Genomic DNA, 13,364 nt, shown 5'->3' on the forward strand with positions numbered 1-13,364 from the left:
CAGAATCATGAAGCCACTCCTACTCAGTTCAGAGGAAGTGAAACTGATCTCAGAGAGCTGCTCTCTCTCAGTCTGTGAGTGCAGGAAAATGGCCAGTATTTCAGTAGATCAGGACCAGTTCAGCTGTCCAGTCTGTCTGGATCTGCTGAAGGATCCAGTAACTATTCACTGTGGACACAGTTACTGTATGGTGTGTATTAATGGACACTGGGATCAGGATGATCAGAGGGGGGTCTACAGCTGCCCCCAGTGCAGAGAGACTTTCACTCCGAGGCCTGTTCTACACAGAAACAACATGCTGGCTGAAGTGGTGGAGAAACTGAAGAAGACAGAACTCCGAGCTGCTTCTCCTGCTCACTGTTACGCTGGACCTGGAGATGTGGAGTGTGATTTCTGCACTGGGAGGAAACTCAAAGCCATCAAGTCCTGTCTGATGTGTTTGGCCTCCTTTTGTGAAACTCATCTTAAAACTCACTATGAAGTTCCTTCCTGGAAAAACCACAAGCTGGTCAAAGCTTCCACACGACTACGAGAGAAGATCTGCTCTCAGCACGACAAACTGATTGAGATCTACTGTCGTACTGACCAAACATGCATCTGCTATTTGTGCATGTTGGATCAACACAAAGGCCACGATTCAGTCTCAGCTGCAGCAGAGAGAGCTGAGAGACAGGTCAGAAGCTTTAATTCTATCAAATTCTATCCAATTTTCTTAATTACATTATTATTTTTAAATAACGTTAGAAATGTCCGTATTGGGTGACATGGACTGTGCAAAAGTCAGAGACTACCTTTTCATTTCCTTACTGTCCAGTCAAAATGGCTATTTAGTAAAAATCATTCATTTTTCAGTGTCAGAAAAAAGCAGGAAACATATATTTAACAGATAATTACACAAAAGCCTCCAACACCAAGAGAAAACTCAGCCACATGTTTAATTAAACACTTACGCATCAGATCATGTATAAAGATATGCAGAAGACATAGACGTAGATACATTGCTTTGCTTCTCTTCATCTGCTAATGTAAGAATAGCTACAAAACTCTTTGGCCGCCATGTTTTAGATGAAGCCTTTTCCGCTGAGCGTGTTGTTGGTTCCAACCTGATTGGATGATTCACAGGTGGAGGTCTATGAAAATAAAAATGTAATCAGGTCAAATACATTTTCAAAACCATTTTGCCAGAGAATGAGTGCAAAAGATGATACCATCCAACTGCAACAAGGAGAGGCGTGGTTTCCCTTTTTACAGTAGAATTTTGCCATCTTTCTAGCTTTGATTTCTCTTTGATAATGCAATTTCAAATACTTTATTAGAGTGCAAATGCATATAAGTTAAATTATGTTTTAATTTACATTCTGACACCTTTATTGCATAATCATATTAAACATAACAATAATAAGGTACCAAATGGCAGCTTAAAACCACAGTATTGAATTTTAATTTCCATTCTGAGCCCAACATTTCATATGTAAGGCAATGTTCACCTTATTCTACTGTTTATTTTTATCTTCTTGTTTCTTTGCTTAATTGCATAATGTGTGTTATTGACACACAGAGGCACCTAAAGGAGATGCAGACGAAATCCCAGCAGAGAATCCAGGAGAACCAGAAAAAGCTGCAGGAGCTGAAACAGGCTGTGAACACTATTAAGGTGAGTAGTGAGCAGAGATCTGCTGGAGCAGCTACTTCACACCTCAGTCAGACAGTGAGGAGGCCACTCTAAAGACACTTTGAAAGTCTACACAGTAGCAATGTGGACAATAAGTCATCTAGAGCAGCAGTTCTCAAACAATCCCTGGGGACTTCCAGATCGCCAGTGGTGACAGTGGCAAGGAAAAACTTCCTAAGAACAAGAGGAGGAAACCTTGAGAGGAACCAAGACTCAATAAGGGGAACCCATCCTCCTCTGGTCGATGCTGGATAGCAAAACAATAACACAAGAGCGAATAAGCAGTCTGGGGGTCCCATCGGTCTGGCTTGAGAACCACTGATCTAGAGACATGAAGAGAGCGAATGACAGTTGTACTTTACCTCCATCTGGTCTGTGTGTGTCTAACAGAGCTCTGCTCAGACAGCAGTGGAGGACAGTGAGAGGATCTTTACTGAGCTGATCTGCTCCATTGAGAAAAAGCGCTCTGAGGTAACAGAGCTGATCAGAGCTCAGGAGAAGACTGAACTGAGTGGAGCTGAAGAGCTGATTGAACAGCTGGAGCAGGAGATTGCTGATCTAAAGAGGAGAGACACTGAGCTGGAGCAGCTTTCACACACAGAGGATCACATCCATTTCCTCCAGGTAACAAACACTGTCTGAAATACTCAGAGATCTGTGTCTCTTTTATCTGTATATATGTCTCTTATAGTTGTATTTTTTGATACCAGTTATTCATAACTCACAGTTTCAGCTCTTTTCTGCGTCAACACACCTGATCCAGATCATCAGCTGGTTTTCATGATCTTTATGAGCTGCATCAGGTGTGAAAGAGAAAACTGCTTTAGGCTGTAATGAAGATACTGAACACGCCATAAATAAAAAAGAAATCCTGCTATCCTCATATCATAGAAGTACATTTTATTAGTTTTATCTGTTTTTTTTATACATTCTTTCTTTATTCCTATTTGTGTAGAGTCTCAAGTCTCTTTGTGTTTCTTCTGGATCTGAAGACTCTCCCAACATCACTATCAGTCAACATCTCTCATTTGATAAAGTGAGCAAATCTCTGTCTGATCTGAAGAAGCAACTACAGGAATTCTGTGAAGAGAACTTAAGCACAATCTCTTCACACGGTAAGAGTCTTGCTGGAAATCAGTGCTTAATTTGTAAATAGTGAGATTTTGAGATACTAGTGGCAAAATTATGACAGATGTGGCAAGTCAAATTCATTATGTATATACACTATATTCCCAAAAGTATTCACTCACCCATCCAAATCATTTGGATTCAGGTGTTCCAATCACTTCACTACTAAACATTCCACAGTCAACTGTCAGTATTATAACAAAGTGGAAGCGATTGGAAATGACATCAACGTAAAATGACAGAGTGGGGTCAGCGGATGCTGAGGCACATAGTGCGCAGAGGTCACCAATTTCAATCGCTACAGACCTCCAAACTTCATGTGGCCTTCAGATTAGCTCAAGAACAGCATAGAGAGCTTCATGGAATGGGTTTCCATGGCCGAGCAGCTGCATCCAAGCCTTACATCACCAAGCACAATGCAAAGCGTCGAATAGAGTGGTGTAAAGCGCCGCCACTGGACTCTAGAGCAGTGGAGACGTGTTCTCTGGAGTGACGAATCACGCTTCTCCGTCTGGCAATCCAAAGGATGAGTCTGGGTTTGGCAGTTGCCAGGAGAACTTGTCTGACTGCATTGTGCCAAGTGTAAAGTTTGGTGGAGGGGGGATTATGGTGTGGGGTTGTTTTTCAGGAGCTGGGCTCGGCCCCTTAGTTCCAGTGAAAGGAACTCTTAATGCTTCAGCAGACCAAGAGATTTTGGACAATTTCATGCCCCCAAATTTGTGGGAACAGTTTGGGGACGGCCCCTTCCTGTTTCAACATGACTGTGCACCAGTGCACAAAGCAAGGTCCATAAAGACATGGATGAGCGAGTTTGGTGTGGAAGAACTTGACTGGCCTGCACAGAGTCCTGACCTCAACCCGACAGAACACCTTTGGAATGAATTAGAGTGGAGACTGTGAGCCAGGCCTTCTCGTCCAACATCAGTGTCTGACCTCACAAATGCGCTTCTGGAAGAATGGTCAAAAAGTCCCATAAACACACTCCTAAACCTTGGGAAAGCCTTCCCAGAAGAGCTGAAGCTGTTATAGCTGCAAAGGGTGGGCCGACATCATATTAAACCCTATGGATTAAGAATGGGATTTCACTCAAGTTTATACGGTTGTGAAGGCAGACGAGCGAATACTTTTAGCAATATAGTGTGTGTATATATATATATATATATATATATATATATATAATATAAAGAATTTGACTTGCCACATCTTTGTCAGATCCAAATAAGTGTCAGATCCAGTCTGCGAGGTGCTGGATCCGACTTTTTCTGCCAGAAATGAAGCCCTGCTGTGAAATATGATGATGGAAGCCCCTGTTTGGTCTGCAACAGGGTGAAGTGCCGTGTATGTGGTATTATACTTTATATCTGGAGGACAAACACTCCACTGTTTAATGTTTTAGTTTAGTTTAGTCTGTTGATTCTCTAATATCTGTTGAGGTACATAGAAATGTAAAGTTTTCGAGAAGCGTAACATTATTATGCTCTCATGGACAGAGCACACGTTAGTGCACATGTGTCAGGCTCCTGTCCTCGCGGGCCAAAACACTACAGACTTCACCACACTGCCTCATTAAACACACCTAATACAGCTCATCCGCTCATTAGCAAGGACCTCATGAATTGAATTCAGAGTGTTAGATGAGGGTAAACGCTGATCTCCGCAGCACTTTGGCCCGGAAGGTCCTCAGGTTGACAAGCCTGCGTTAGTGGTTTGATTTGTTAGATTGCTTCCATTAGAATGTAGCAGTCATATCTTAGCAGAACTGCTGGATAATCACATATGTGTATTAAATATAGCACTGCATAAGAGTAGTTCAGGTAAAGGCTGATCTGTGCTGGAGTGCATTAATAAGAAGTGTTTCAGAGAAAAAACACACACTGTACACTAACATTGCAGACAGTTTTACACTGCGTTAATTATTATAGTGTTCCTCTAATCTTGCTCTAAACAGAGTCTTTGTGTTGTAGCTGCTCATTCTTTATTGTGTTGTGTCTCCACAGCTGCAGCAGTTCAGATCTTACTGTCAGAACCACAAACCAGAGTGGATTTTCTACAGTGTATGTAACACACACACACACACACACACACACACACACACACACACACACACAATTATTGATTGCTACTTGATAATGTCTACTGTTTCAGTCAAATCACTGCAATGGCTTGCTTGTGTGTGTCATGAATTTTCTGTCGTAATGTTGTGATATTAAACAAACAATGCAGAAAAATACTGCATACAAAAATCTCTAAAATGATACAAACCGGCCTTTTAGTTATTCCATCAACAACAACTCTTTCTTCTGTAGATTTCCGTCAGATGACTCTGGATCCCAACACTGCAAATCCTCACCTCATTCTCTCTGAGGAGAACAGAGTGGTCACACACAGTCAGAACGTCCAGTCCTACCACTACCATCCAGAGAGATTTGACCCCAGGTGGCAGGTGCTGTGTGAGGAGAGTGTGAGTGGACGCTGTTACTGGGAGGTTGAGTGGAGCAGGATGGGAAATGTGTACATCTCAGTCTCGTATAAAGGGATCAGCAGGAAAGGTGCAGGTAAAGAGTGCTGTTTTGGCTACAACAGTCAGTCCTGGAGTCTGCTGTGTTCTTCCTCTCTTTCTTTTTATCACAATGACGTTCAGACTGAGATCTCAGCCCCGTCCTCCTCCAGAATAGGAGTGTATGTGGATCACAGTGCAGGAACTCTGTCCTTCTACAGCGTCTCTGACACAATGACCCTCCTACACACAGTCCACACCACCTTCACTCAGCCTCTCTATGCTGGATTCTGGCTTTCTGGATGCACTGTGACACTATGCAGTCTGAAATTAACACCTGTGATAAAACAAGTCCTTTACCATTAATGATCTTATTACTGATTGTATGTTTTTAAATGAGAACTGGCTTAATGGTGATGATGGTCCCACAGTTTTGATTGAAGCTGGCCCACCACGCTATTTCTTTGCATGCTCTACAAGGCAAAGCAAACAGCTTATTTGTCAACATCATGCAGTCTCTAGGCCACCCAAAGCTTGCCCCAGTTTTATGGCTGATTTATCCAAACTCCTGTCAGGTTAAATTTCATTCTCAGTGATTTTAATGTACAAATCCAACAGACCTTAAAGCCATTAAATTTGTGGATCTTTTAAACTCTTTTGGTCTTTCCCAGAATGTAAATGAGCCAACCCATAAGCAGGGACACACATTGGACCTGATTTTTAAATCCAGTTAACATATCGGCCATGTCTGAAGTTGCCTTTTCTGACCACTTCCCAGTCTTCTTTTCCATGCATGTGATTCGCCCCCTCATGTCCAAGAGAGGGTTGTGCAGAAGCGACATCTTATTTCTGACGTTGTTTGCAACTTTATGCACACCTTTACAAACACTCTCACATAGTCCTCATTCAATCTGTGTTGATTTTATTAATGAATTTAACGCTAAGCTACACGTTACTATTGACACAGTCGCAGACCACTATGGAGGAACAACTTCTGTTGTTTTCCATGTCCAGTCCTAGAGGAACTCCTCACTGTGCAGTTTAGTGCAGTGAGAGCCCCAACTGTAAGCCCATATTCCATAAAGAATGAATAACAGATGAAAAACAATTAAGCAAGAATAAATGAAGAAGAACTCCACACTGCTGAATCCACTGCAGTCTTCCAGCTGGAGCTCAAAGTTCATCTTCTAGATCAGTGTTTCCCACTAAGTTCATGTAGTCCAGCTGATCTATCACACCTGATTCAGCTCTAGAAGGACTTGATCATTAGCTAATGATGTGACTCAGGTGCAGGAAACACTAAATTGGGTTCCTGTAGGACTGAACCTGGAAATCACTGCAGAACTGCTTTTGTATCTACATTGCTGAGCCTGTGTGATCCACTGAAAATAACAGAGAGGTTCAGTAACACTCAAATAATGTTTTAGGTAAATATTGTATAATATATTTTTTATTACATGACACTAACATGGTTTGTATATTTAGTATATTGATTCATTCCTTTCTTCAGTAAACTTCCAAAATGCTACTGTGTCTGCATTTACTATATGTGTGTAGAATGATGATGTATAACTGTACATATACAGTAATAAACTTTGACTTCAGTGCTGGTCCAGTGTTGTCCTTCAGAGATCATTTAAACGGCCTTTAGTCTCTCTTCTAGTGATTAAGTGTAACAACAATTACAGTGAGTGAGCAGATACTTTTACTTAAAGCAGTTTGTGCACATTTTTACAGCTTTTCACAATCACAGTATCTTACTGTGGTGATACAGACAGAGCTGATATGAAGATGTTTTACAGTTTAGGGAGATTCCAGTGCAAGGAGAGAAAGACTGGGACCCTGGCAGTCTTCAGCTGTCATTTGTGCATGAAAGATGAGATAAAACAATATTTTCCTGAAAAAAGGAATAGCAAGAAATGTTGTAAACAGCCACTATAACCCAGTTTAATTGGTTCACACTGTACCAATAAAACTCTCTCTCTCTGTAATACAGCTTGACTCCTCTCCTTCAGTGATGTAACAGCCTGTTTGGCTCCGCCCTCTCTCTCTGCTCTCTGAACTGCAGAATCATGAAGCCACTCCTACTCAGTTCAGAGGAAACAGAACTGATCTCAGAAAGCTGCTCTCTCTCAGTCTGTGAGTGCAGGAAAATGGCCAGTATTTCAGTAGATCAGGACCAGTTCAGCTGTCCAGTCTGTCTGGATCTGCTGAAGGATCCAGTAACTATTCACTGTGGACACAGTTTCTGTATGGTGTGTATTAATGGCTGCTGGGATCAAGATGATCAGAGGGGGGTCTACAGCTGCCCCAAGTGCAGAGAGACTTTCACTCCGAGGCCTGTTCTACGCAGAAACAACATGCTGGCTGAAGTGGTGGAGAAACTGAAGAAGACAGAACTCCGAGCTGCTTCTCCTGCTCACTGTTACGCTGGACCTGGAGATGTGGAGTGTGATTTCTGCACTGGGAGGAAACTCAAAGCCATCAAGTCCTGTCTGATGTGTTTGGCCTCCTTTTGTGAAACTCATTTTAAACCTCACTATGAAGTTCCTTCCTGGAAAAACCACAAGCTGGTCAAAGCTTCCACATGACTACGAGAGAAGATCTGCTCTCAGCACGACAAACTGATCGAGATCTACTGTCGTACTGACCAAACATGCATCTGTTATTTGTGCATGTTGGATCAACACAAAGGCCACGATTTAGTCTCAGCTGCAGCAGAGAGAACTGAGAGACAGGTGAGAAATATAATCTTTCAAAATTAATTCATGGTAATTATACGTCTAAAACTGGATTTGTTTTGTTAATGAGTTGGATGGTTTACACTGTGACTTTAACTGTTCCGTCAGTAAGGAAGTAATACAGAAATTTTGTTTGTACTGACTGTCAGAATAAAAACTAGTCAAATCTGTCCGTGAACTTTAAACCAGCCAATACCCACCTTCCTGCATTCTTTTAGCTTTATAGAGCTCATATCATCATTACAAAACACTCAGGATCAAAATTCACCTCAATAAACTGTATTTGTTCACAGCGTCAGTAAAGGGCGATGCAGAGTGAATCCCAGCAGAGGATCCAGGAGAAAGAGAAGAAGCTGCAGGAGCTGAAACAGGCCGTGAACACTATTAAGGTGAGTAATGAGCAGAGATCTGCTGGAGCAGCTACTTCACACCTGTCAAACTCTCCTCCAGTCAGACAGTGAGGAGACCTCAGTGGGACACTCTGGAATCCTAAACAGCCTCAGTGTGGACGATAAATGTAGTTATAACTGAACATTAGTATTATAACTGAAGTTTGAGGGGAGGAACATTCCTGAAACCCCTTCTTCTTCCAATCTAGCGCCCTGTAAATTCACATCCTTATCTTCCGTTACGTGATGACAGGTTCACAATCGCCACCGCCACCCCATCTCCTCCTCAACCATGTTCCTCAGTCCTACATCAGTCCTGCTATAGCTATGAGGGGGTGGGTTCAGCCTTATAGCTACAGGCAGAAGCTGCCCAGAACTACAGCCCAAGTTCTCAGAGCTCTCCCACCTCCCTCAATCAGTCTTCGGTCATACTACCACCACATGTTGAAGCCACGGTCTGAACTCACAAAGTGATCTAGAGGCTCAGTAGGAGAGTGAATGATGGTTGAGCTTTAAATGGACCTCCATCTGGTCTGTGTGTGTCCTAACAGAGCTCTGCACAGACAGCAGTGGAGGACAGTGAGAGGATCTTTACTGAGCTGATCTGCTCCATTGAGAAAAAGCGCTCTGAGGTAACAGAGCTGATCAGAGCTCAGGAGAAGACTGAACTGAGTGGAGCTGAAGAGCTGATTGAACAGCTGGAGCAGGAGATTGCTGATCTAAAGAGGAGAGACACTGAGCTGGAGCAGCTTTCACTCACAGAGGATCACATCCATTTCCTGCAGGTAACAACCACCTGGAGAAATATACTGATAAACAGAGGAATCAGTTCATCTTAAAAGCTTTAATAACTGTGTTTAAACTCCCTTCACTGTGATACAATCGCAGTTTAATTTAGCCTGTAGCATGAATCTTCTGTACTTTTTTCTTTATTTCTGTTTTTATAGAGTCTCCAGTCTCTTTGTGTCTCTTCTGGATCTGAAGACTCACCCAAAATCACTATCAGTCAACATCTCTCATTTGATAAAGTGAGCAAATCTCTATCTGATCTGAAGAAGAAACTGGAGGAATTCTGTGAAGAGACACTCAACAGAATCTCTCCACATGGTAAGAGGAGCTGTCCTGCTGTGAAATATGATTTTGGGAATCTTTCTTTGGTCAGCATCAGGGTGAAGTGGGGTGCATTAAAGCAATTAGCCATTTGAGGCCGTGTGTTACTGCGATTTTATCACAGGAAGGGTGTTTATTATTATGCCTTAAACTCCCTTCACTGTGATAAAATCACAGTAACACATGGCCTAAAGTGGCTTATTGCTTTTAAAACTGGTGGCCAACATAATATATGATAAAATACACATTTTTCAGACAATAATTGAAGTTGTCATTAATAATAATAGACATAAGTATTCCGTCCAGAAATAGTTCCTTTGGAGTACGGTATCGTTGCCACGCAACCATGTACTGAATGATATCGCTGTATATTGAGGTAATTTCAGGATTTTTTAACTTTTTGTCATATAACAATGAACTTGTGATAACACAGAACTGTTTAATGCAAAAACTTTTGCTTTATAAGTACTTTTTGGTTACCAAAAAATCTTATTTAGCACCAATCCAGCTGCGCCCCTCTTCTCATGCTGGGGCTAAATCTCAAATGGCTCCCTGCTCCCTACACAGTGCACTACGTAGAAATTTAAATACTGGATCAATAGTCATTTGAGACACATCCATACTTCATGAATGATGCACTATTTGGCTGTAGAGGCCAGAATTTCTAAACTTTTATAGCTAGCACACTATTTAGGGAATATGGAGCCGTTTGGGATTCAGCCTGGGTTTGACGCTACTTCTGGCTGAAACACGAACATCTGAAGTGCATGATCCATTCAAGTGACATATTTACACTTTTATAATGCTGTTTTACAGTGAATCATAACGTAAGCACCTTAATTCAAGCCTGTGATATTAATGATGGAGTTGTTTAGGCTGTTGGCTCTTTTAGCCTGTTAGCTAGCTGACCAGCCTAGATTATTCCATTAACAGCACAAGGTTTTTTCATGCTGTGGTGGAGTAATACACAGTTCAGTTGTTGTGAAGTGGTCATAGGTGTGGGTATATCTTGATTTTACAACGGCTTTGAACGCGACTCAGCCAGTCAGATTTTAGGACCGGAACTATCTGTTTTATAAGTTGTTATACTACATATCTGTGGGACACAGCACTCCACAGTTCAGTGTTTTAGCTTAGTTAAGTCTGTAGAGTTTGACACAAGCTCTGTATTATCTGTCAAGATACACAGAAATGTGAAGGTTTTTCCTCTTACTAAATTCGGACAAAACAGAAGTTCTTTGTTCTTGGTCCAAAAGCTGCTAGGGATAATCTGCCTACGTTTATTCTTAATCTCGATAGTTTCTCAATTGCACCAGGCACATCTGTAAAGAGCCTTGGTGTCACGATTGATCCCGATCTGGCCTTCGATGAGCGTATTACCAATATTACCAGAACAGCTTTCCTCCACCTGCGTAACATCGCTAAATTAAGAAATGCACTGTCGCTACAGGATGCAGAAACATTAGTTCACGCCTTCATCACGTCCAGGTTAGATTACTGTAACGCTCTCCTTTCTGGTTGCTCCAGCCAAAACCTTAACAAGCTTCAGTTAGTCCAGAACGCTGCAGCCAGAGTTCTCAGCAAAACCAGGAAATTTGACCACATTAGCCCAATTTGGGTACCTTACATTGGTTGCCAGTTAAATTCCGCATTAAGTACAAAATTCTTCTATTGACGTATAAAGCTCTGAATGGCCTTGCTCCTCAGTACCTCAGTGACCTTATTTCCTATTATCAACCGACACGCCCACTTAGATCACAAGGTGCTGCTCATTATTAGTACCCAGAATAAATAAAGTTACGTCAGGGGGAGGAGCCTTTTCATACAAAGCCCCCCAGCTTTGGAATAGCCTACCAGTCTGTGTTCGGGACTCAGACACAGCCTCCATCTTTAAGTCTATGCTAAAAACTGACCTGTTTAGTTGAGCCTTTGGTTAATTTGTTTTCCTAACTATGTCCCTCTTACCCCCCCCCTCCTGCTCATTCTTTATTGATTTATTTGAATCTCTAGGAAAGTACACAAACACAGTTAGGTAAGAATAATCTATCCGTATAAACTAAACTCCTCCTCTCCAGATTTCCGTCAGATGACTTTGGATCTCAACACAGCAAATCCTCACTTCATTCTGTCTGATGAGAACAGAGTGGTGAGATACAGTAAGAGTGTCCAGCCGTACTCTGACCATCCAGAGAGATTTGATTACTGGTGGCAGGTTCTGTGTAAGGAGAGTGTGAGTGGACGCTGTTACTGGGAGGTTGAGTGGAACAGTTTGGGATGTATGTACATATCAGTCTCATATAAAGGGATCAGCAGGAAAGGATCAGGTAATAATAGTAAGTTTGGACACAACAGTCAGTCCTGGAGTCTGCAGTGTTATTCTTCTGTGTCTTTCTGGCACAACAACACTGAGACTAAGCTCTCAGCCCCGTCCTCCTCCAGAATAGGAGTGTATGTGGATCACAGTGCAGGAACTCTGTCCTTCTACAGTGTCTCTGACACAATGACCCTCCTACACACAGTCCACACCACCTTCACTCAGCCTCTCTATGCTGGATTCTATCTGCCGTCTGTATGCAGCGTGACTTTATGCAATTCAACATAAACATCAGTGAAATGCCTGTTCTTACATTTTTTTGTTACTCCTTTTGTAGTTCAGTAAAACAAGAAATTCTGTTAAACTTCAGATTGATACCACATTTCTATTTGTTATCATGATTTGAATTTGATGAAAATGGTTGCACACATAGTCTAATTTTTTGGAAAGAAACATCATCTTTTAGTTTGTTTTAGGATTTTTTGGCATCAAGAAAAGTACTGGAACAGAATTGCAGACTCAAACCTGTGGAAAATTTAATGGACATAAAATGTAACCAGGTAACTACTATTATTGATTATGTAATTACAGGGAGATTCACTTGAAAGAGGCCCCAAATATTCTATAATAACTCTTGCTAGGATGATGAGATCTCAACGAAATAATGTGCAATTTGCTCCTCAGTATATGGAGCTTCGAACAAGCTGGGATGCCCCAGCGTCGGAGCGATGAGGTGGGCGCCAGACAGTCGCCGCCATGTTTAACCTCTGTTTGCAGCTTCCAGGTGCATAACCCCGTACCCCTTCATGTGTCTGGCAGAAAACAGAGATCACTTCCAGCATCGCATGTAATGCAATCGATTACACATATGTCAAGGTATCTAGCCTATTTTTTGGTTCAGATTGCTTGATCCTAATGGGAGTTTCAACAGAATATTCGGGGCCTCTTTCAAGAGAATCTCCCTGTATATTGAAATAATTCTGTAAATCAAATGCATAGCAGAATGGGAATAATGAATCTTTACTCCCTGGCATTAAAAATATTTTCAATTGCCACACCACTTTGAAATTCTTTCCAAAATGTTTTACAGCTCACCTCATTGTAATCAAGCGCAGTCTTACAGCTAGAACTCAGATCAGTGTTCCCACTAAGGTCCTGTAGTCCACCTGCACTGCACAGTTTAGTTCATTCCTGCTCTGTCACACCTGATTCGGCTCTAGAAGGACCTGATCATTAGCTAATGATGTGATTGAGGTGCAGGAAACACTAAACGGTGCACTGCAGATTCCTGTGGGCCTGAACATGGAAATCACCTCTGTAATACACTCAACAGTTAATGAACAAAGAAATTATGTTGTATATTTTTTTTTACTATGATGCTAACAGTATTTGACTCTGGAATATTTAGTATAGTGGTGTTGTCAGTGATGCTATGACATCTGGGGGATTATAGTGAATGTTTCAAATGCAAGAGCTGAGAGCAAAAGGAAAACAAAAGTCAAAATGAGTTTCC

At 41.8% G+C, this 13,364-nt stretch overlaps 2 protein-coding genes and 1 pseudogene across 2 annotated transcripts; all 3 read left to right on the top strand.

The window, feature by feature from the left end:
• Positions 1 to 44: 44 nt before the first annotated feature.
• On the top strand, positions 45 to 6,820 carry LOC118815299 (E3 ubiquitin/ISG15 ligase TRIM25-like). Its single transcript, XM_036581326.1, has 6 exons — positions 45 to 673; positions 1,559 to 1,654; positions 2,063 to 2,296; positions 2,628 to 2,787; positions 4,798 to 4,854; positions 5,107 to 6,820. Exons 1-6 carry the CDS (start codon positions 89 to 91, stop codon positions 5,661 to 5,663), a joined length of 1,689 nt encoding a protein of 562 aa, XP_036437219.1. The 5' UTR covers positions 45 to 88; the 3' UTR covers positions 5,664 to 6,820.
• A 559-nt stretch (positions 6,821 to 7,379) lies between these two features.
• On the top strand, positions 7,380 to 9,459 carry LOC118816078 (annotated as a pseudogene).
• Positions 9,460 to 11,507: 2,048 nt separating this feature from the next.
• On the top strand, positions 11,508 to 12,139 carry LOC118816079 (tripartite motif-containing protein 16-like). The gene has a single exon (XM_036582586.1). It carries the CDS (start codon positions 11,624 to 11,626, stop codon positions 12,137 to 12,139), a length of 516 nt encoding a protein of 171 aa, XP_036438479.1. The 5' UTR covers positions 11,508 to 11,623.
• Positions 12,140 to 13,364: the final 1,225 nt, after the last annotated feature.

Source organism: Colossoma macropomum, unplaced genomic scaffold (genome assembly GCF_904425465.1).
Source record: "Colossoma macropomum unplaced genomic scaffold, Colossoma_macropomum, whole genome shotgun sequence".
NCBI lineage: Eukaryota > Metazoa > Chordata > Actinopteri > Characiformes > Serrasalmidae > Colossoma > Colossoma macropomum.

What these genes read in the sequence shown, in the direction of transcription:
- LOC118816079 (XM_036582586.1), top strand. Translation starts at nt 11,624, where the DNA reads ATGACTTTGGATCTCAACACAGCAAATCCTCACTTCATTCTGTCTGAT.
- LOC118815299 (XM_036581326.1), top strand. Translation starts at nt 89, where the DNA reads ATGGCCAGTATTTCAGTAGATCAGGACCAGTTCAGCTGTCCAGTCTGT. An exon ending in CAGAGAGAGCTGAGAGACAG is followed by an intron (nt 674 to 1,558) that starts GTCAGAAGCTTT and finishes ATTGACACACAG; the next exon opens with AGGCACCTAAAGGAGATGCA. An exon ending in ATCACATCCATTTCCTCCAG is followed by an intron (nt 2,297 to 2,627) that starts GTAACAAACACT and finishes CTATTTGTGTAG; the next exon opens with AGTCTCAAGTCTCTTTGTGT.